Genomic DNA, 23,701 nt, shown 5'->3' on the forward strand with positions numbered 1-23,701 from the left:
ATAGAAATGTGAGGGCAAATTCGGATCCAGCCAGTATTTACTGAGCACCTGTTATGTGCCATGCCCTGTGCTAGTTAGTGACTTCTTAGGCTTTGTCGTTAACCCAGCAGGTGCCCATTTTAAAGGCAAAAAGTTGTCTTGTGAGATAAGGGTAACCATCTGATCTTTACGATCTGCGGCTTCCTGCTTCCAGGATGCTCCTCAGATAGAGTGATTTACAGGTACCTCTGTACTCATTTCAAACGTGAGAAAAGATGGTTTTACAAGGCCAGAAATGGGGGGGGGAGGGGCGGTGGGAAGAAGTGAGATCCCAGGGGCTCGCCCCATCCACATTGAACTAACACATTTTACGATTACGATTACGATTTATGGTGAGCAAGACCGACATGACCATGTAGAATTTAGGGTTAAACAGTGCCAAAAGAAAAAATGGTCTGAGCTAAGCCAGACACAAAGAAAAGTTTCCTGGAGAAAGTGATGAGGGGCCCAGGGGAGGTTGCAAGGATGAATAGGAGTCAGCAAGGTGAACAAAGAGGAAGGATGATGTCAGATGGGATGGAGCGTATTCTACGGGGTCCGAGTTTACAGCTATGGCCCCAGCTTACTGGGATTTGAGGCATATACTTCTATAAACTCAAATTTTAAGTTATATACATAGCAGAAGAATCTCTTTATTTTCGGGCAATAAGGGTTTGTATTCTCAGGACAGTGCCAACTACGGAGATGAATCAATACTGAAAATATGCCAAGAGGGAAAGGAACTTTCAGGTGTGAAATACAGCAGTGATGAACAGCAATGCCCTGCATGGGTAAAAGTTCCTGGGCGATAAACACTTTTCTCAGTCCTTGAACTGCCTTGAATGAGAACAAGGACTGGATACTGTAGATTCCTATTATCCTATAGCGTAGAAATACTTTACGTTCCATACTCATTAAAACATTTGGGTGTCTATAAACTTACATTCATTTAACCTACCAATTAATGTTCTTGGAACTGTGTTTTTCCCATAGTGGAAAAAATTTACCAATTGTTTCACTTTATTTCTACGGGGAAACTAAAATACAAATGCATTATGCATAGCTCTCAGTACTGTATGTAACACTGCCGGCAACCAGGCAAGCAAGCTCAAAAAAGCGGCACCCCCCCCCCAAGGACCCCTCCATCCCACACATGTATTCCTTCTCCTAAGGATCTTGGTAGTTGGTTGGTTTTTGGGCTTTTGCCAGAATGCAACAGTTTTTGGAAGGATACAGGAAAATCAGCAAGAGGGCAGTTTCCTATGGACTCATATTGTTTAAGATGTGTCCTTTGGGGGGCGCCTGGGTGGCGCAGTCGGTTAAGCCTCCGACTTCAGCCAGGTCACGATCTCGCGGTCCGTGAGTTCGAGCCCCGCATCGGGCTCTGGGCTGATGGCTCGGATCCTGGAGCCTGTTTCCGATTCTGTGTCTCCCTCTCTCTCTGCCCCTCCCCCGTTCATGCTCTGTCTCTCTCTGTCCCAAAAATAAATAAACGTTGAAAAAAAATAATTAAAAAAAAAAAAAGATGTGTCCTTTGGGGCTAAGAGACTACTGTTCTTATCCATCACGGGGTTTAGAAAACAAGATGGGTGGATGCCAGGACCTTGTGTCTTGGGACTTCAGACTAACTGGCACCAGGGAGCTTAGAGGTCAGGATGTGGAATGCTAGGATTCAGATGACACCCTGGGCCCGGTCCATCGAGATGTCACAGCAACTCGGAGGGGCCCACAAGAACCAGCATGTTGTGTCCAATCTCTGCTGGTAGACAAACCTGAGAATGAGTGCCCAGAGGTCCTGCCTTGCCTGCCTGGAACCCTTGTCCTGAAGTGCACTTTAGGCCACCAACCATCACCTGTGACCAGTTATCCTCTGCTTACGTTTCCTCGTGTTTCCTCATCCACTGGCCCTGGATGCCTCATCGTGTGGAAGAGAAAGGACACGCAGTGGCCATCTCTGCTCCCTAGAGTGTCACCCAGGGCGAGGTGGCCAGACCACTCCCGTTCTGCTTATGTGCGCCTCATTCAAGGATACCGCGGGATGCCACCAGCTACGTTTACTTAAAAAGTAGTTGTTATTCGTAATAATCATGGCAAACCTCTCCTGAGCTTTCGTTGCGTTTGGGGCACTGCAAACCCTGCGCGTGATCCATTTTAATCCTCAGAACGATCCTGAGATTACGTGTCAAGTATTACAGTTTCCCGAACACTCGTATCACCGTATACTCATCAGCCTTATGTGGTTACAACTGAGTGTGGAAAACGCTGATACTTCTAAACAGTAATGTAAATGGTAAATCTCAAAGAAAGGGATATATATGTAGAATTTTTTGCAGCTTATTTAACCATAGAACAACTAGAAGCAACTGATATTATAAGGAATCCCAGTTTGAAACCCAAGTGATGGTAGAGAAAAGGGGGTCGGCACAAAATATGCATCACGTCCTGTGAGTAGTCTAAGAACAGTTGGGAAGAAGGTATAAGTCTAAACCATCACCACCGGATTTGGTGTGACTGTCTTTGAAAATGGTCACTCGTGATATACCACGGATGGCCTGGGGACCCCTGAAAGTAGCTGAGGGTGTGTTTTTGGAAATGTGCCCTCTGCTCCACAGGGCTCCAAAAAAGTCTGCTGTATCCCAGGAGCAAGGAACTCCATCCTCTCCCAACACCCAGTCATAATACGCAAGGCGAGGAAGTCGAGAGTGAAGAGTTTGAGCCCGTTCACACGTTCACAGGCTGGCCTGCTTCCGTTCATCACAGTCCCCAAGAGCCCGAAAGGCTCTTTCCTCAGTGCAATGCTGGAGCCCAGGACCAAACTACCAGCCACGTTTCTATCCCAGGACCAATATAAGTTGGTTCTTATAATATAAGAACCAATATAAGTTCTTCCTCCATGCGGTTTGCTTTCTGCGAATTCACCTCCCAAAATACACCCTGTGTCCCATTTTTTTCTTCTGCTATCGAAATATTTCAAGATGCAAGCCTGTCTCTGCAGCACTGACAGATCTTCGACGCAACCCCCACCATATGTCATGAAGAGCTGCCTTCGGTGATCAAAATACTTACGGCTTATGCTTAGCTCTCTAGTGGTCTGGTCAAATTAAAACGACCGTATGGTTTTAATTGTGGCCAGTCAGAAAGTTATTTTTTTGCCACATCTCTTAAAGGTAGTCTTAGTTATACTCGGATGTCAACGCCCTCCTGAGATCAGGCCTTGCTTTGAAAGCATCACCTGCATGATCACTAAAGTTAATTTATTCATTAGATTATATATGCATACATACATATAAATGATGCCAGGCATGGATCTGAGCAATTTACAGCTTACAACTTAAATTGCACATTTAATCATCTACGGGGTACCTACAATTATCCACGCTTTGCATTTGAGGAAATGAGGCACAAAGAAGTTAAGTGACTTGGCTGGTGTAAGGTCATCTGGCTTGGGAAGGGTTGGAGCAGGAATTTGAACCCAGACAACTTCGCCTCGAGTCTACTCATAACAAGGAATTCTTATCAAGCAAAAACTCGTAACCATTTTTATTTTTTTATGTGTATTTATCTATTTTGAGAGCGAGCAAGAACAAGGGAGGGGCAGAGAGAGAGGCAGAGAGAATGCCAAGCAGACTCCACACTGTCAGCCCAGAGCCTGACATGGGCCCAATCTCATGAACTGTGAGATCATGACCTCAGGCAAAATCAAGAGTCAGACTCTTGGTTCACTGAGCCACCCAGGCACCCTAACCCTTCACCACTTTTAGAGTTTAACTGCCATTTCTATGACCATGGGGTCTGAGAAGCACTCAGCATTTTCAACTGTAGTAGCACATTGCCAATTACAGTGTTAGCTTCTTACACAGCTCTTGGGGAGATGGAGGGGAACCTTTACTTATTGATTAAAAAAAATGGAGCCGTGTTTTATTTTTATTATGGCAAAACTGAAGTTAAAAAAAGTTAAACTAGGGGCACCCGGGTGGCTCAGTCGGTTAAGCGTCTAACTTTGGCTCAGGTCGTGATCTCCAGGTCCGTGATTTCGAGCCCCGCGTCGGGCTCTGTGCGGACAGCTCAGAGCCTGGAGCCTGTTTCAGATTCTGTATCTTCCTCTTTCTCTGACCCTCCCCCGTTCATGCTCTGTCTCTCTCTGTCTCACAAATAAATAAACGTTAAAAAAAATTTTGTTTAAAAAGTTAAACTAGAAAATAGAAGCTCTACTATTGATATATTACAAAATCTAAATTCTCATAGCTATATTATACATGTCAGGATGTAATTGTATGGGTCTAAATAAGTTTATTTAGAGAAAAATCTATGTTGTACAACCATAGTTACTCTTTATTCCTTTGGCTCCTGTTACAAATAATAATATCTATGATAGAAATAGTATTTTTCTTTTAAAACTTTTATTGCTCTTGGCTCAAGGTCAAAACTCTTCAGAGATTTAACCTAAGTCATGTCTTTTTTATGGAATAACGTTCTCATGTATTTTGGGAAGACTTTAATTCGTATCAATGAAGGCCATTAAATGGCATGTTTTAGGCTCCACGGAGAGTGAATACTTCCTTAATACCTGTTAGGTGAAGAGTTTTCATTTCCAATGTTACTTAACTACTTAATTTTGTACATCTGAGAGTTCCTTTAAATATAGCTATGAGGGGCGCCTGGGTGGCGCAGTCGGTTAAGCGTCCGACTTCAGCCAGGTCACGATCTCGCGGTCCGTGAGTTTGAGCCCCGCGTCGGGCTCTGGGCTGATGCCTCAGAGCCTGGAGCCTGTTTCCGATTCTGTGTCTCCCTCTCTCTCTGCCCCTCCCCCGTTCATGCTCTGTCTCTCTCTGTCCCAAAAATAAATAAACGTTGGAAAAAAAAAATTAAAAAAAAAAATAAAATAAAAAATTAAAAAAAAAAATAAATAAATAAATAAATATAGCTATGAGATCCACAGAGGACTCTAAAACTTTTGTATTTATCCAGTTTCTAGTTATGTCTAAAACTCACCTAATCTGTTTCCTAAGATAAAGCCCTCCTAGTACAAAATGAAACTGATGCAAAATGGAAAAAAACATAGTTTTGTATGTATATATTTATACACATATAATAATAATAATAATAATAATGTATAAATATATATGTTTCCATAGCAAAAGTTTGGTTTTTTTCTCATTCGAATCACAAAGGTAATATAATTAAAGGAATTTTGAAACATAAAGAAAATATAGACATTGGTCTACTTCCTTACAGTGATTTCTGTATGAGTTTGGATTTTTATATATATGTATAAGCATAGCACATTTATAATTTTGTATCCTACTATTTTTACATAGCATATTTCAGCCATGTTACTGTATATGCTTCACAAACCTCATTTTTGCCTGTTGCTTGAGTGTCATTTAGCTATTTCCTAAAGTTAGGCTATGCACAATATATTCCATTTTTAGCATTAGAAATGATGCTGCTCTGAATGCCATTCTGTATTTAGGGTCATTTCCTTAGGATAGATTCTTAGGAATTGAATTAGAGAACTTAAAGATAATAATATTTTGAAACTCTTCATACACATGTCCAAATTACTTTCTAAGATGATTTTAACAATGTACATTGTCTGACAATTTCCTGCCTTTGTTTGATGTGTGTGTGTGTGTGTGTGTGTGTGTGTGTGTGTGTGTGTGTGTGTGGCTTCGCTTGTGCATGCTGGGAGAACATGATATTGACCAGATCTGGTGTTGCATACAAGAAAGAGCTTGGATCTCCAGTCAATGTCCTGTCTCTACAACTAACTGGCTGTGTGAATCTGTGCAACTAACTTGCCATTATGCTCTTTGTGAAATAGGGAGATTGGACCAGACCAGGCACATTCACTTATTTATAAACCTTTTTTTTTTTTTTGTTATATGAAATTTATTGACAAATTGGTTTTCATACAACACCCAGTGCTCATCCCAAAAGGTGCCCTCCTCAAAACCCATCACCCACCCTCTCCTCCCTCCCACCCCCCATCAACCCTCAGTTTCTTCTCAGTTTTTAACAGTCTCTTATGCTTTGGCTCTCTCCCACTCTAAACTGTTTTTTTTTTTCCTTCCCCTCCCCCATGGGTTCCTGTTAAGTTTCTCAGGATCCACATAAGAGTGAAACCATATGGTATCTGTCTTTCTTTGTATGGCTTATTTCACTTAGCATCACACTCTCCAGTTCCATCCACGTTGCTACAAAAGGCCATATTTCATTTTTTCTCATTGCCACGTAATATTCCATTGTGTATATAAACCACAATTTCATTAACCATTCATCAGTTGATGGACATTTAGGCTCTTTCCATAATTTGGCTATTGTTGAGAGTGCTTCTATGAACATTGGGGTACAAGTGGCCCTATGCATCAGTACTCCTGTATCCCTTGGATAAATTCCTAGCAGTGCTATTGCTGGGTCATAGGGTAGGTCTATTTTTAATTTTCTGAGGAACCTCCACACTGCTTTCCAGAGCGGCTGCACCAATTTGCATTCCCACCAACAGTGCAAGAGGGTTCCCGTTTCTCCACATCCTCTCCAGCATCTATAGTCTCCTGATTTGTTCATTTTGGCCACTCTGACTGGCGTGAGGTGATACCTGAGTGTGGTTTTGATTTGTATTTCCCTGATAAGGAGCGACGCTGAACATCTTTTCATGTGCCTGTTGGCCATCCGGATGTCTTCTTTAGAGAAGTGTCTATTCATGTTTTCTGCCCATTTCTTCACTGGGTTATTTGTTTTTCGGGTGTGGAGTTTGGTGAGCTCTTTATAGATTTTTGGATACTAGCCCTTTGTCCGATATGTCATTTGCGAATATCTTTTCCCATTCCGTTGGTTGCCTTTTAGTTTTGTTGGTTGTTTCCTTTGCTGTGCAGAAGCTTTTTATCTTCATAAGGTCCCAGTAATTCACTTTTGCTTTTAATTCCCTTGCCTTTGGGGATGTGTCGAGTAAGAGATTGCTACGGCTGAGGTCAGAGAGGTCTTTTCCTGCTTTCTCCTCTAAGGTTTTGATGGTTTCCTGTCTCACATTTAGGTCCTTTATCCATTTTGAGTTTATTTTTGTGAATGGTGTGAGAAAGTGGTCTAGTTTCAACCTTCTGCATGTTGCTGTCCAGTTCTCCCAGCACCATTTGTTAAAGAGGCTGTCTTTTTTCCATTGGATGTTCTTTCCTGCTTTGTCAAAGATGAGTTGGCCATATGTTTGTGGGTCTAGTTCTGGGGTTTCTATTCTATTCCATTGGTCTATGTGTCTGTTTTTGTGCCATATTTATAAACCTTTGTTGAGTGTTCTTGGGAGTTCCTTTTGCTAAAGAGGTTAGAAAATATGGATGCAGCAAATCCTTTCTCAGGACATTACATCCTACTGGGGGACAAATATGTGGAGGAAGAATCCCATGAGATTTAGGAGTAGGAACTACAGAGCAGCTCTTCCCATGTTCCAGTCCGACTTAATAGTTGCACAACTTGAGTACTGAAAGCTCTCTTAGCTCAGCTATGAAATGGGGATGAAAATACATGTCATGAGACAGATTAAATGAGGCAATGGTTAATGTGCCCGGCACAATACGTGCTCACCAATTGTTAGGACCATTGTTTTCTGTTTCACTGCTGTTGTGAATCTAATCTATTTTGTAGGTTTCAAGTGGTGGGGAGCATATTGCAGAGGGATGGCTTCACAAAAGAATATCATGTGTCCAGAGAATGGGTCCCAGGTTCTGAGCATTGACAAAATGTGGGAAGCAGTAAGAGGCACGGTCTCCGAGCAGGGTCAGAGTCACGGGCCACATCTAAGATGCTTTCTGGTCCATGGGGCGCCTGGGTGGCGCAGTCGGTTGAGCGTCCGACTTCAGCCAGGTCACGATCTCTCAGTTCGTGAGTTTGAGCCCCGCGTCAGGCTCTGGGCTGATGGCTCAGAGCCTGGAGCCTGTTTCTGATTCTGTGTCTCCCTCTCTCTCTGCCCCTCCCCCGTTCATGCTCTGTCTCTCTCTGTCCCAAAATAAATAAACGTTGGAAAAAAAAAATTTATAAAAAAAGATGCTTTCTGGTCCTAATAGGCTATTGTGGTCACTTCACAGAAGTGGAATGGACCTCCCACGCAAAATTTGGTTTGGTGTTGAAATTGATGATGCCACATGCCCGTCAAGAGGATACGAAAAGTATAATTACTCACTTAGTGAGGTTCCCTAGAGCGAGCAGGACAGACCTTCCAGCTGGTTTGAACAGGGCTGGAGACAGCTACAAGGTACAACTTTAGGCTGGTTAGGGGGAGACTTGTGTTGGTTTTGACTTCCCACTGGCATCGAGGGAGGGGGCCCGCAGGCCTTCTGATTGACCTGAAAGCTGTCAGCAGTCAAATACCAAAAATGGAGTCAGACTCTTTCTTACATGGGCCATGGTTTTATGGTGGACAAAGGAAATCTCAGTGGCCTTCTTCTCTTCTTACAAGGGAAAACAGTCTCTCTCGACCCCACCTCTCGCCACCCCTTCCTGCTGCTGTTCCCCTGGCTCTCCATGCACCCCCGTACCGGCTCCACACCACCCCAAATGTGCTCCTCCCATGCTCTCTCAAAGTGTCTGCGATCAGGCTTCCCCTCTCCACTCCTTGGAAACTGCTCCTGTCAAGGTGACCACTCACTCTCATGGTGCTAAATCCTTTGGTCCTTTCTTAGTCCCCATCATACCCGACCTATCAACAGCATTAGATACAACTGATCCTCTCTTCAGTCAGCTTCCAGAATATCAAAGTTGCCTTCTCTTTCGCTTTGGTCAGTTTCCTTCCGAATTTCCTGACCCCATAATAGTTGGAGTGCCCCGGGGCTCAGTCCACGAGCCTCTGCTCTTCTGTGAGACTCCCTTACTATGAATCCATTGCCCCATGATAACTCCCAGGGGTGTATCCCCAGCATCTGTCTCTCCCTGGAGCTCCAGGTTTCCATGTCTAGCTGCCTCATCCATGTTAAACACCCCCAATGGAGTTCCTGACGTTCTCCGTCACTTTTCCCCCTTTTGTCATCTTCTTCCTCTCATTCGATGGAAACTCTATCTATTTAGTTAGTCGGGTCCCAAACTGTGTCATCATCCTGGAGGCCTCTTTTTCTCTTGCACCTCACACCTGGCCTGTCCCTTCATCCTGGGAACTCTGCGTTGACAAGCTGTCGAGAATCTGACCGCCGCTCACCACCTCCACCGCTCCTACCCGCGTCCGATCCGCTGTCTTCTCTTCACCTGCATTTCCACAATAGCCTCCTAACTGCTCTCCCTGTTACCACCTTCGCCCTCCTATGGTCCTCAACGCAGCAGGCGGAGCAACACTGGGTAAACGTCACTGAGATCACAGCACAAATCCACTCAAAGCCCTGCCGTGGCTGCTCGCATCCCTCCGAGTAAAGATGGGAGTCCTTTGCGGTGTCACCTTTTCAGTGAAGCCTCTCCTGACTATCCTGTTTTGAATTGCGCCCTCTATCTCTAGCCTGTATTCTCACTTTGCTTTTCTTCCTAGCACTTCTCCCCTTCCGGAACAGTATATAATGTATTTATTAGTTCTGTTTGTGTCTGCTCTCCAGGAGAACGGAGACCTTTGTCAGTTGTTGACTACTCTAACCCACTGATGTTAAACAGCGCCTGATATATAATTGGTGTCTAATAACTCTTTGCTGAGGGAAGAGAAGGGAAGGGAAGGGAGGAGGGAGGAAGGGAAGGAGAAAAGGGAGGAGAAGTGTCTGTATCACCACACACACTCTGACATTCAATCTGAGAAGGAGCTACAGGGTCATAGACTTGGCATAAGGCCGGTCAACCCACAACTATGAGGACCAGTAGTGGAATTTGAAAATCCCAGTCACCGCTCACCCAGGAGACCAGAAATAAACTTCGATTCATATTCGGAATTTGCAGGCATCCGTGTTTCAGAACTGCTGGGTTCAGAAATACCCCCAGGAGCTATATCGGGGCAGTATGAGCTGCACAGCTGTGAATGGCGTCAGAAACTATTTTGTTTGGGTGATTGTTCGCTGTAAAAGCCCAGCAGGGGATTTGAGATATTTTTTGTGTGAAACTGCGGAAAAGCCACTTCATCGGAATCGTCGTCGCTTGCAACATAGGAGCGTTCGCGTGCAGAAAACAGCGGGTCAGTTGGATTTTTTTCTTTCGATAAAGGTGTGCCTTAGCCCAATTGCTTACCAAAGAACCTGGTGGAAAAGTAGCTTGAGGCTCTGTTTGGCGCGTTCTGCTCTGCAAATTGCCCTGCTGTAGTGTGACAAGAAAATATAATTCAGCAAACCTACAGCCTCTGGCAGGGTTCCCTGGGTCTTAGTTGTACAAAAGGTTACCTAAGGGGCGCCTGGGTGGCGCAGTCGGTTAAGCGTCCGACTTCAGCCAGGTCACGATCTCGCGGTCCGTGAGTTCGAGCCCCGCGTCGGGCTCTGGGCTGATGGCTCAGAGCCTGGAGCCTGTTTCCGATTCTGTGTCTCCCTCTCTCTCTGCCCCTCCCCCGTTCATGCTCTGTCTCTCTCTGTCCCAAAAATAAATAAACGTTGAAAAAAAAATTAAAAAAAAAAAAAAAGGTTACCTAAAATACTCGAAAGCCGTGCTAAGGCACTCGATTCCGCAAATGCTCCTCTCTCTCAAAAAATAACCCTGCCGGCCTTTCTTAAACTTGGCATTTGAGAAACCTAAGGGTTTTGAAGTTCTCATTCAAGCGACTGGATTACTACACTCCGATGCACAACTTTCTTCTTCCCCCTTTCAAGAACCGCACACAAAAACAGAGCAACGACAACTGCGCGGTGAAATGTGTGAGAGGCGTCACATAAGCTGGAAATTCTGTCTCGCAGAGTACCTCCTGTGTCCACATCTAAGGAGCCCGTGAGACACATCAGCACTTAGGCAGAATTGTTGACCTCAGCCTCAATAAAGCAGCTGGAGAGATAGTATGGGAAGGACGGTGATTATACCATTACACACCCACTCAACCCACGAAGTATCCAACTATTTGTTTTCCTCCCAGTAAGGTGCTTTGGTCCATTTTAGAGCCCACACGGGTCCTTCCGTTCGGGGTGAACGTTGGCTGCTGCGCGTAAAGGGAAATGAGTCGTAAAAGAGGCAGGGAGACCAGTCCTTCGGCCCTTTGTGTCTCTCGTATTGAGAGTGGCCATCTGTCCCCGGAGAACAATTGGAGTGGCAGCTGGGTATGTTGTGCCATCAGAAATAAAACCCTCTTCTTCTCGGACCACGGCGCAGCAGGCTTGGAGGTCGCCAGGAGTTTTAGGAGTCGGCCAGGGCAGCTGGTGGTACCTGGTATTTTCAGTGAACTCCGATAGAGCCAGGATCCTGCCTCTCTGATGAGGGCCTGGGCAGGAGGGATGGCAGGGTGCCCCCCTCCCCGCCCTCTCTCGTTTCTTTAGCAGTCATGGGGATGGGTTTGCAGTTCCCTCATATCCCTGGGTTGTCTTCTTCCTCTTTCAGGGCTGAAAACCACAAGCAGAGAATACAGCAAACACAGGGCAGTTCTGAGGGGGAGCAAGGAAGATTCATCTGGCCTAGTAGTTTCATGGGATCAGTTAGGCTGGGCTTAGTGGCATTAAGAAAAGAAAACCGGGGGGTGCCTGGGTGGCTCGGTCGGTTGAGCGTCCGACTTCAGCCCGGGTCACGATCTCGCGGTCTGTGAGTTCGAGCCCCGCGTCAGGCTCTGGGCTGATGGCTCAGAGCCTAGAGTCTGCTTCCGATTCTGTGTCTCCCTCTCTCTCTGCCCCTCCCCCGTTCATGCTCTGTCTCTCTCTGTCTCAAGAATAAATAAACGTTAAAAAAAAATTTTTTTTAATAAAAAATAAAAAAAAAAAGAAAAGAAAACCGGCCCTTTGATTATCATTCGTAATTGGGGCTACTCTTCACTTAGAATTTCTGGTTTTTTCACTTACCAACAGGAATAGAGAGGCAGATCTAGGATGCCCCAGCAAAAACCATATTGCCTACCTCTTATCCACTAGTCCCATATATGTACATGCATATGCATGTGTGTGTGTGTGTGTGTGTGTGTGTGTGTGTGTGTGTGTATGCATGTGTATATTTTTTTCATTTCAAGCTGACTGAATGCCTGCAGCATCTTAGCCGAGTGTCTCTGGGCGGGACTTCATGTTTTGTGGCTTTGAAGAAATACCGTGCAGTCCAGACTCATCACCCAACTCCAGAACCCTAGACATGTGTGTGGGAAGTGAACTGAGGGTCTAAGAAAAATACGAGAACGCGCTGACTCTTGTAAAACTTGTAAGTCGTTTTAATGGAAGGCAAGAAAAGTAGAAAGATGCAAAAAAAAAAAATGAGTATTTACTTTTCATGCAACAAAACTTTCATGAGTGCCAAGCTAGGGTTGGTGTCCTGCTAATCCCTCGAGATGCGTTAATAGAAGAACTGTAGGGAGTGCGCCATTTTAAAAGTTTTTGAAGAGGTCCCTGGGAGCAGAGAGGAGAAACGAGTCCTTGTGTCAGTGAGCAGTTAGCCTCCGCTGTGGATCCACTAGAACCAAAGTGTCAGGGATTCCCATGGAAAGAAAACCAAGACACTGGCTTCTCTTCCCCTGGACATTGCCTGTTAGGAACTCAGTTTCCTTAACTGTCAGATGACGATAATGACACCCACTCCACCTTCCTCGTAGAGGAAAGATATCATATCATACAATGTACCCCACAAATATGTGATGCTACTTTTAATTTTATGCTCGTGCCAAGCCTGGTTGTGTCCCTTAAGGCCTGATCCTGCAGGGTCTCCCTGTTTCCAGGGCCCCATCTTGTGACACCAGAAGCCCGACGACTTGGTCAAAAGGAAACCTAAAGAGCATGGCACCTGGATTTTATTTATGTGCTTGTTTATTTATTTTTCATTCATTCATTCATTCATTCATTGCATGCAAGCAGGGGAGGAGCAGAGGGAGCAGGAGAGAGAGAGAATCTTAAGCAGGGTCCACGCCCAGCGCTGGTCGGGGCCAGGCGACTCAAGGCTCTATCTCACACACCATGAGATCAAGACCTGAGCCGAAATCAAGAGTCCGACGCTGAACCAACTGAGCCACCCAGGTGCCCTGACCCCTGGATTTTATGTCAAAGACTCGCAGAAGTAAAATGACTAGGTAGACCGACAGTGATGTGGCCCTCTGACATCAAGATATTTTATAGCCATGGACATTCATTCGTTCATCCAGTAAAATTTACTAAGAGCCTACTTTGTGCCAGGGGCGAAGTATGGCCCGGGGGTCTTATTTGTGATGAAAGCACACGCAGCACCTGATGTCATAAAGCTAGGCGTCTAGAAGGGGTCGTGGATAATAATTTTAAAAGCATACTAATAGCTTATGGTTATAACTTCTCAAGGTGACAGGAGGGAAGGGATCGGAGGCAAGGCTGGAAAGGTGGCAGGACCGGACGCGGGCCCCTGTAGGTCATGGTATGGATTTTTGCTTTTAGCTTAAAAATCCATGGAGGTTTTAAGTAGCACAGTGGGAGGTGGGGGCGGGGTGGCATGGAAACATGATCACACTTTGTGTTTGAAAAGGTATTGATTCCTTTGCGGGAGGGGAGGGCGTTCACTAAGCATTTACCGCGTGGATATCTCCATCTTCTCTCACCATCCCCTGGGTTGAAGCACTTGGGATTCGTGCCTCGGCTTTCTATGCCGGGAGCGTTTTAGAATCCCCTGGGGGATTTTTTAAAATCCAGGGTCCATCCCCAGAAGTCTGGATTTAATTGGTCAGAGATGGAATTGGAACATGGCTTTAAAGAGCAGGCAGGATTGGACGAGCCCAAAGGTGGTCTGTGATGTTAAGGATTTATTATCTGGGCACACTAAACCCAAGAAAGTTTTTATAAGGTATTTTTACAAAATCTATATATTTTTTTCCTTTTTTTCAAGTTTTATTTAAATTCTTTTTTTTTTTTTCCAACGTTTTTATTTTTATTTTTGGGACAGAGAGAGACAGAGCATGAACGGGGGAGGGGCAGAGAGAGAGGGAGACACAGAATCGGAAACAGGCTCCAGGCTCCGAGCCATCAGCCCAGAGCCCGACGCGGGGCTCGAACTCACGGACCGCGAGATCGTGACCTGGCTGAAGTCAGACGCTTAACCGACTGCGCCACCCAGGCGCCCAAGTTTTATTTAAATTCTAGTTAGTTAGCATATAGGATAAAATTGGTTTCAGGTGTAGAATTGAGTGATTCATCACTTACATACGTACAACACCCAATGCTCATCACAAGTGCCCTCCTTAATACCCTACAAAATCTGTCTTTCTATATAATGGCGGTAGAATGTAGTCATTGTAGGAAACTCAAAAAGTACAGAAAAGAAAAAAGAAGAAAGTAAATGTCATTTAAAATATCTTCACCCAGAGATGACGGTTTCTTTCCTCCAACAGTAAGCTATGCTGGAGATATTCTGGTGTGTTTTCTTCGGATATTCTCCGTGAATGTACTTAAAAAAGTGAGAGTCATACTAAATATGTTTCAAGAGGCTACTTCTTACCCAACTATTATCTCAGGAGCATATCCCTTCATCATTAACAGTTATTTTAATCATCTTTGTTAGTGCCTACGTGATAGTCCATTACATGTTTTTACACCATAATTTAACCTCTCCCTATCGCGTGTGTAAGCCTTTTCTCATTGCTCGATACTATTGTTACGATGAATATCTATCTCTTTACCTATGTATCTTTTCTACTTAATTCTTGGTCTGAAGACCTTCTTAAGAGAATCCTGGAAATACAATCATTGGATCAATACACATGAGACATTTGATACGTTGCCAACTTTCCCCCCAGACTCGAGCTACTTCACGCAGACATAGCCAAGTATCAGAGAGCTCTCTTCACGACCCCCTCGCCAGCCTTAATAGTATTGATTTTCATTTCCTATACCTCCACGAGGCAACAGCTGCCTTTAGCTGCAGGGTACTGTTTGCATCAGGGGCAGAGGTCAGGCTGTCTCGCTCCCTAAGGGGGACTCAGACTCCAGGGACAGAGAAGTGAGAGAGGCCCCAGAACCTAAGAGCTGGGGCTGGAAGAGTGAAGAGAGATTCTCCAGGGATGGATGGTGACATTTTCAATGAACCCTCCTAAAAACTCAGAGTGGACTTTACTTGAAGTCTGTGGAAGAATTGCAGATTGGTGAGAAATCACCTTTTCTAGAAATTGGTACTAAATGAGGCAAAATGTCATGGTCCCCAGAGGTGGGCTTGCCTGAGCCAAGGTGGAGAGGGGCTATTGGGTGGATGAATTCTGAGGTCCCGTCTGGGTTTATGATGCTAGGTGACTAAAGTCAGCCCAGAGGGGAGGGTCTGCCTCTTTCTCCCACCATCTTTCTCTCCTGGGCCCTTTACATGCACACAAGCACCCCAGTGGATTTCGTTTTCCCACGTCTTCCTGCCCACCGACCCACCATTGCCCCCCTCTCTTCATCTGACACCCTTCCAACTGCCTTCTTGTTACCTGATTCTTTCTTGGCTTTGGGATCCAAACCATAGAAAAAAGGACAGTGAGAGGCCATAAAAAATAGAATCCCAACCCTTATTTATAAAAAGGGAAAAAGGAAGTGGTAAGCTTATTTCACTATTTATTTATAGTCCCACCTACTTCCAAAAGTATCTTAAGTAGTGCCTGCTTTGGAAGAAGTCTCAGGGAAAACAACATTCTCCTCTGTAAAAACCAGACCAGGAACACGAGGCCTGGGAGTTGCTAATGGTTAACAAGTAATTCTGGCATTTAACCCCTGGATGTTTTTAAATGTGGGCATTATTTGAATGAGGCTGTTTAGAGGGTGATTAAAAGCATAGATTGATTATTTACCCAAAACAACTGAAAAAAGGTGTTCAAGCAGAAACTTCTTAGCAGCATTATTTACAAACAGCCAAAAGGTGAAAATAACCCAAATCATCAACAAAATGTATTATATCCACACAATGGATTGTTATTCAGCAAAAGGCAGTGAAGTATTGACACATGCTCTGATACAGATGAACCTTGAAAACATTTTCCTAAGTGAAGGAAGCCAGACACAAAAGGCCATATATCGCACGATTCCATTTATATGAAATGTTCAGAATAGGTAAATCCATAGAGATGGAAAGCAGATTGTGGTGACCAGGGGCCTGAGGAAGAGGGGAACGGTGAGGGACCGCTTAACGGGTATGGAGTCTCATGTAGGATGATGGAATGTTCTGGAACTAGATAGTGGTAATGATTGCAGAATATTGTGAATGTACTTAATGCCACTGAATTGCTGAATTGTACACTTTAAAATGGCTAAAATGGTAAATTGTGTTATGTGTATCGAATCACGATAAAAAATAAACATATTCTTAGCAAAAAAAAAAAAAAAAAGCCCAGACCTAGTTAGCAGTGCCTGGGTTCTCATCCCAGCTGCCCAGTTCCTCTCTGTAAAGTGGGGATAACTATAACAGTACCTACCTCATAAATCTTAAATGAGTCAAGCTACGTGAAGCACATACGTGCCACATGGGAAGCGTACTGTAAATATTTGTGTTATTAACCTAACCCAGCTATTCTCCACTGGGGGCAGTGCTGCCTCAGAGGAAAACTTGGCAATGTCTGGAAAGATGGTTGATCACCACTGTTGGGGGTTCTGATGGCATCTGTGAGTAGAGGCAAGGGGTGCCACTCACCATCCTACGATGCACAGGACAGCCTCCCCCAACAGAGGATTATCTGGTCCCAAATGTCAGTGGTTCCAAGGTGGAGAATCCCTGATTTAAACAGAGCATGCGGGGAAATGTGCTCCCTCCAACGGACGTGTGGCTAAAAATAGGTCAGACAGAAATTTTTGTTGGAAAGGACTGCCCGCCAAAGTGCGACGTGCCCACCATGTATAGAGAACATGTATTAGTCATTGTGGGGGATATAAAAGAGGCCAAGGCACCGTCCTGGAGATACTTGGGTGAAGAAAAGCTCTGTGTGATGGAATTATCTGAGAGGGAAGTTTTACCAAGAGATGTTTGTAATCATTTTTCCTGTAGTAGATGGGTGATCTGGGGTCATCCACCCTACGCACAATAATGCTCACTCAAATGCCAGCCCTTCTGGTTCCTTGTAAAGATGCATCTTAAGTGACCAGTGTGTGCAGCAACTTCACGCATCTGAATGGGTCTTATGTTTGGGTAAATTGTATGGAACAAAGCTCTGAAAAACAAATCACTGTCACGAATAGAAATCAAAATTTCTTGTTGGAAGGGCACAGACACGAGAAAGTATCAAATTTCCTAATATTCAACCGCCATATCCCAAAAGGAGAAAAGAGACCCGTTTTCCCACTTTCCATTTAAAGAGGTGTCTTATCAGATTCTAAAACCGTATCCCCGTATAATTCGCCTAGTGTAGGTCACAGACTCAGTTCTTACACAGAACGGCTCACCGTCTAAAGGTCTCTGTGGACCTGCCAGCAGTGAAGACTTGGGGAAGGACCCTTGTTCCTTCTGTCTTTTTGCCTTTAGGCTAAGGATTACAAGCCTCTCAAAGATCTGCCCTGCCTTCACGCAATCCCCGTGGATGGCAGATGTCCTTTCCAGGGGGGCAATGGGAAGGAGGAGTCTGGTGGGGCCCATCAGGAAGGCAGATTCCTGGAGGTTCAGGTCCTTGGAAGCTACTGCATGGTGATGGGGGATCATAGGTACATCTTGGCAACTTACAGCCAGTGCCTACCATGGCAAGGAATTATATTAGATACTCTTGACGGTGAATTTGACATAGAACGTGTCACAGTGACTTCTCAATAGGGCAAGGACAGGTATAAAGCACTCTAATGTAAGACAGGGAAGACGTGCAAGAAGAAAAATGTGGGGGAAACCCTATGGGCTCTCAGAGGAGCGTGTTGGCTTCTGGTGGGGAGTTTGGAGAAGCCCTTTTCGGAGAGGGCGGCATGTGGGTGAGAATGCGAATGTTTTGGGGCACCTGGACTTGTACAATGATACCGCAGTATGCTAAAGAACGGAGCCGGCCACCCAGGTGAGCGTGTCAGAGAGAGACTTTGTAGGATTTGTGGAGGGGAGTGGAGAGAAAGGCGTGAGCTGGGTAGATGGAGATGAGCCTGTGAAAAACCCCCCCTGCCCCAACACCATGAGGCCGTGGAGAGTCACTGACACTTTCTGGACAGGTATAAATGGACTAGGAAGACGACTACACAGCTGGGTGTGAGGTGTGCTGCAGAGAGAGCGTGGGGCAAGAAGGGGAAGAGGGGGCAGGCTTGGCCAATCGTTTAGAGCAGGACACGATGGCAGGATGTGGCACCACATCGGCTCCCTTGGGCGCCAGGACTGGGTGTTCGGGAACCCAGGTGCTGGACACAGATACTCTGGGCTCTAGTCCCGGGCTGTGCCCCGTAAGCCAAGGGCACGTCCTCAGGCAAATCGCTTCACCTCTCGGTGCCTCAATCTCTTCATCCAAAAACATGGGAAGAGAAGTCTTGTTTGTCATACACATGAGCTGCACAGTAAATGAGTAAGGGCGTCTAATACGCTCTGAATATTGTCTGGCCCAATAATGATATCGTGCTCAGTGGTTCAACATAAAGTTGGCTCTTGTAATCCCTGAAGGTAACAAGGGTGACCTGGAAGGATGCCCTTCTGAACCAAGGTGGAATGACGGTCGTTGTCAGGAATAAAGAATTACACGGGAAAACACTGACCTTGCATGATTCTTCACAAGGCTGCTTGGAGGGGCTGGGGTGTGGGGCCATGTGTCAGGAGAAGATAGGATGGCTTCCGTGGGCTGTATATCTACATGACGGTCCAGCCCTCTGCACTCTCCTTGCGCCCTCGTTCCAACAGCATTGATTTTACCGTCCGGCATCGGCTGCATTAACTTTTGTCAGCAGATCAGGAGTACTCCCAAGACACAATGATTTCCTCACTGCTCTAGTGGAGAGACCCGGGACTAAAAACTTTAGTCCCTAGTGAGACCATCAAACAGATGAAGCTTGAAAACCCATCGGGAGCATCAGGCTTAGGCCCTAAAAGAATGAACATTGAAGGGGTTATAGTTCAAATAAAAGCGACTTTGATGTTTAGGTTTGAATGAAGGAGTAGTGACTTGTCTGCATGCGTGCGGAGATGGGGGGGGAAGAGAGACAGGAGGGTGCCTTCGAGCAAGACACCCTACCTTTTATGCCGAAACTCTGGTTGTAGATGGAACTCTGTGCTGAAGTGCTATGCTTTTTCTGTGGGCCATTCACTTTTTAGACTGTTCTAATTCAATGCACACAGAAGAATAAAAATTAAGCTTCGAGTGCTAGGGCAGATTTTTTTTTTTTTTCTAAAGGGAGGCGGGCTTTATCCCTATAAGATTAAACAATCATCAGGGTTTAAAAGGTTTAATCTGCCGGCGTTCAGCCCAGGATGGGGCTCAGAGCCCCCAGAATAATTGGATACAGCGTCGGGCTTTGAACATCAGAACTAGTTGTGTGTGTGTGTGTGTGTGTGTGTGTGTGTGTGTGTGTGTGTGTGTGTGTGAAAGAGGGAGAGAGAGGGAGGGAGGGAGAGAAATGTGCAAGCGAGCACGAGAGGTCTCTCCCGTGGCAGGAGGAAGAAAGCTGCCTGCCCCTGCCTCCTCCATTGAGCCCTCAGTGGCGACAGGATACAGCTTCTGGGGACTGCTGTGCTCATGAATGTGTGCTATTGTTCCAGGCACACGTCGGCCTCAAGAAATAGCACAAAACAGCCCCGTCCTTATTCAGATGCAGAACCCCCTCCATCACTCAAACCAGCCTTTCCAGGTCACATGCCGGAGGCCTCTGCAGACAGGACGCAGCTGCCTCAAATCTGCTGCCTAACATTAGCCGCGGTTCAAAAAACCTGACGGCTCTGAGCTTCACGGGGGAAACTAGAAAGATGTGGGGTCCAGGCGCTAGGTTCTCCGAGGAACTGTGGCTGGAGAATGAGAAAAAATGTGCTGTGGTTCGGAAGCCTAAGCAAGGCAGGAAACGCCAGGAGCTGTTGGCCGTGGCCTTGGGGGTGAAGGTGGGAGTCAAAGGCAGTTTTCTTTGGCCCCCGCTCAGACTCTTTGCCTGTTCACAGATCTCGTCCCTGGTCCGAAGGGCCGCCCTCACGCACAACGACAACCACTTCAACTATGAGAAGACACACAACTTCAAGGTAAGCAAGCCTCTGCGCTCTTTCTTCCGTTACTAAAGGGCAGGTGGAGAGGTGCGGTTGATGGTTTCCGTCCCCTCTTTGATTACAAAGTAATGAGACAGCAGATGCCTTTGCTTTCCACATCTAGTTGCGTGCACAACACGAGACCTTTGCTTTGTATCAAACTGGACACTTCAGACAGCCGTTTGCCTGATGCCTAGAAACACCTATATGTATGTTAACTTAGTCCTGGAGACCTGGGCTCATTTCCTCTCCATATCCCCCCGCCCCGTCCAGCGGGAGGAGAGCAGAGCACGCCCGATCTCTGCCACTGGGAGATCTTCTGATGAACATCGAGCAGTACTTTTCCACTCGGAGTGGCTCTAAAGAATATTGCTGTCTCTGAGGCACAGAAAACCATTGCCCATTTCACGTTCTGTGTTTTGTCTTTGTTTTCAGGGATGCTAACTCCTCTGGTTTATGTGTAGACGGCTGTGAATAGGACGGGAGATGCCATCCAGTAGCTTTTGCTTGTGCTCTGGGTACGGGGTGGGGGGTGGGGGGAGCACCCCAGCAGCCTTGCCAGGCTCCCCTCTCGGCACAGCCTTGATCCTGCTCACCAGACCAAACAAAAAGATATGGGAATGTGCTCGCTTCGGCAGCACATATACTAAAGATATGGGAAGCTGGTGGGAGCTTTAGTGCATACTCCCACGTGTGTTTGTACACTGGAAATACTGCTGTCTTCATTTCAGACTAGCCCTTGTAGAAAAAGAGAAGACAAAAAAAAAAAAACAAACAAAACGGCCTACCATCAGAAATCACGGCCTATTTCCTTTGCCCTAATGTGTTTTCCAAGAAATGGCTGGAGGAGATTCCGATGCCAAAATGCCTGGCCGGAGATGTGGTTGAGTGGAGGGGACACAGTGAGAGGTTTTGCCCCAGCAAAGGGGCTGACGTTTAGACACGGGTGAGAGTGGAGACTGAAGGATCCAGGAAGAAAAGAAGAGGCGGGGGCGGCAAATTGTGAATTGTCTTCTTTAAAAAAAAAAAAAAAAAAAAAATTTTAATGTTTATTTATTTTTGAGACAGAGAGAGACAGAGCATGAGCGGGGGAGGGGCAGAGAGAGAGGGAGACACAGAATCCGAGGCAGGCTCCGGGCCGTCAGCCCAGAGCCCGACGCGGGGCTCGAACTCGTCAACCGCAAGATCATGACCTGAGCCAAAGGTGGACGCTCAACCGACTGAGCCACCCAGGCGCCCGTGAATAGTCTTCTTTTTTTAAATTCGTTTCCTTTAGGACCAGTAGCCCAAGTAACTGTTGAAGGGACTAGATAGCCCTTCACCAGAGGTGACCAGGGAAACCTATTTTATTCTGTCGATTTTCAATTCTTTGCAAGGACAGATATGTGTCTATTAAGTAAACACTCGTGTCTGTCGGGTCCGTTTGCCCTGCTGCTAAAGCGAGGGGCTTGGGCATCTGCGTGCTGTAATTGAGCTGAGGAATGGAATTATTCAGCCCTCCATATTTAGCCTGAGGACGAAGACTTGTATTCTATAGATCCCCACTGACGCCAAGGCTCTAGATATTTCTCCTGTGGCTGAATAGTGACGGCTCTCATGGGGAGTACAGAAAGCCTCTCGTGTTTTTTTCTGTTTTCTGTATTTACCCTTATTAGTTTTTTTTTTTTTTTTTTTGTCTTAAGAAAGTGTTTTTCTGACTTTGGGCAGAAATCCTGGTTCTTTGCATCCTATGGATGCACTACCACGGGTTGGGAAGGTGGATCTTCTTGGACTTGGCAAATTCTTTTCCTTCCTCTTGAACACACCAGCGCTTCTGGCTTTGAGATGGAATTGGAATTCTGCCCTCACCGCGATACGTGCTTGCATGGGGAGAGCTTCTCCCTCGGCGTACTGTGCCTGGGCTTGTGTCTCGCGACAACTAAATGTTTGGTCGATGTACACTTCCAAAACTGATTTCGGTTTTTTTAATCTTAGATCTCTGATTGGGAAAGGAGGACGTTTGAAGCAAAAAAGGCAGCTGAGACTTAGTTTCCTACATAGTGCTGTTGCTAACACGTGATCTGTATTAATTAATTATTTACCACTGGAATCCATCAACAGCTCTTTCAGTGTTTGCTGGAAAAGTCAGTATCTACTCGGTGTGATCCCTTCTAAATTACAGCTATCGAGAGAAGAAAAGGTAGAGAGCAGGCAAGTTGTTAGGGGAAAGTACGCAAGGCAGACAGGAGCGTTTCTCTTCCGTGTGTAAATAGACATCTTCAAGACATGGCAGACCCTTGAGTCTCTGTGTCCGTTGACCGTGGCTTTCAATGGTACTGCCCGTGCCACTGTCCTGAAGGATGAGTGGCAGGGCCGGGAGGGGGTGGTTTCCTCTGTCACTCCTCACCCCTGCCACCCTCATTCAGCCCTCTCCTCACCCCCAACCAATTTGAAGTGGAAATTTTGCATGGTCTTTAGAGGAATACTCCAAGAGCTGGTCAGTGCTATAAATAGAGCAGTGGGTTTTTAGTAATCACCACTGAATCAACCAAACAAAGAAAAACTCTTATCAAAAGGCCCCTGCCATCTGCTTGAAATCAGCATAAAATTAAGACATAAAACACAAACTTGTTCTTTATGCTGACATCTAAGAGGCTTTGTGCAGAAACTCTTGATTTGTAATTCGGGTTATTATTTTAGAGTACTACGTGATTAGTATAGCGTAAGTGTTCAATACAGAAAAACAAATAATCGCATTTTCACGCTCATCAGCAAATAAGGTTTGCTAGACCCTGGCTGTGCTCTTGCCTAGGGGGTCCTACGAGAGATTCCAATCTGCCAGCCGATCTAAATGCCTCACCCCACAGCCAGATTTTTTTCCCCCAGTAAGGACTATGCCTCCAGGTAAAAAGCGGCCTCCTGGCTCTCTCCAGAAACTTCATGAAGAGGAATGAATAGAAACACCCACCCCTATACACTTAGGGAACTTAACTGCCAGAAAGCCCCCAGGCACTGCTCCTAGGTGCCTACCTACTGTCCTTGCTGTTTAAACAAAGCATGTCTAAAAAAAAATTTTTTTTTTAATTAAAAAATAAAAAAAATAAACAAATCATGTCTAGGAAAAGACAGAAGTTAGCTCTGGGAAGAAAAGCTTTTGGAAGCAAATTAAAGTTATACTTCCTCTCATGCAATAATTATGTACTTTTCATATGCAGATATAGTTGTTGCTCATTTAAATCCTAAATTCTCTGGGATTACTTGCACATACTGGGAATTAGGAGGTATTTGTTGAAGAAATTATGAAATTGACAGGATCTTATCTAAAATGAAAACCCTTTGGGGCGCCTGGGTGGCGCAGTCGGTTAAGCGTCCGACTTCAGCCAGGTCACGATCTCGCAGTCCGTGAGTTCGAGCCCCGCGTCAGGCTCTGGGCTGATGGCTCGGAGCCTGGAGCCTGCTTCCGATTCTGTGTCTCCCTCTCTCTCTGCCCCTCCCCCGTTCATGCTCTGTCTCTCTCTGTCCCAAAAATAAATAAACGTTAACATGAAAACCCTTT

The 23,701-nt window shown here is 45.6% G+C and overlaps 1 protein-coding gene across 4 annotated transcripts in view; it reads left to right on the forward strand.

Annotated features, from left to right (window-relative positions):
• Window positions 1–23,701, forward strand: part of CHN2 (chimerin 2) — a 309,144-nt gene that overhangs the window by 254,107 nt on the left and 31,336 nt on the right. For 2 of the 4 annotated variants that reach the window (XM_023250462.2, XM_045052549.1), the window contains one exon: window positions 20,086–20,163. The exons of 1 other annotated variant lie outside the window; for it this stretch is intronic. In XM_023250462.2, the coding sequence (XP_023106230.1) occupies window positions 20,086–20,163 (78 nt within the window). Of the gene's footprint in view, window positions 1–13,302; window positions 13,453–20,085; window positions 20,164–23,701 lie in introns of those variants that run through there. One more of the 4 variants, XM_023250463.2, reaches the window with a different exon arrangement.

The sequence above is a fragment of the Felis catus genome, chromosome A2 (assembly GCF_018350175.1).
Source record: "Felis catus isolate Fca126 chromosome A2, F.catus_Fca126_mat1.0, whole genome shotgun sequence".
Classification (NCBI taxonomy): domain Eukaryota; kingdom Metazoa; phylum Chordata; class Mammalia; order Carnivora; family Felidae; genus Felis; species Felis catus.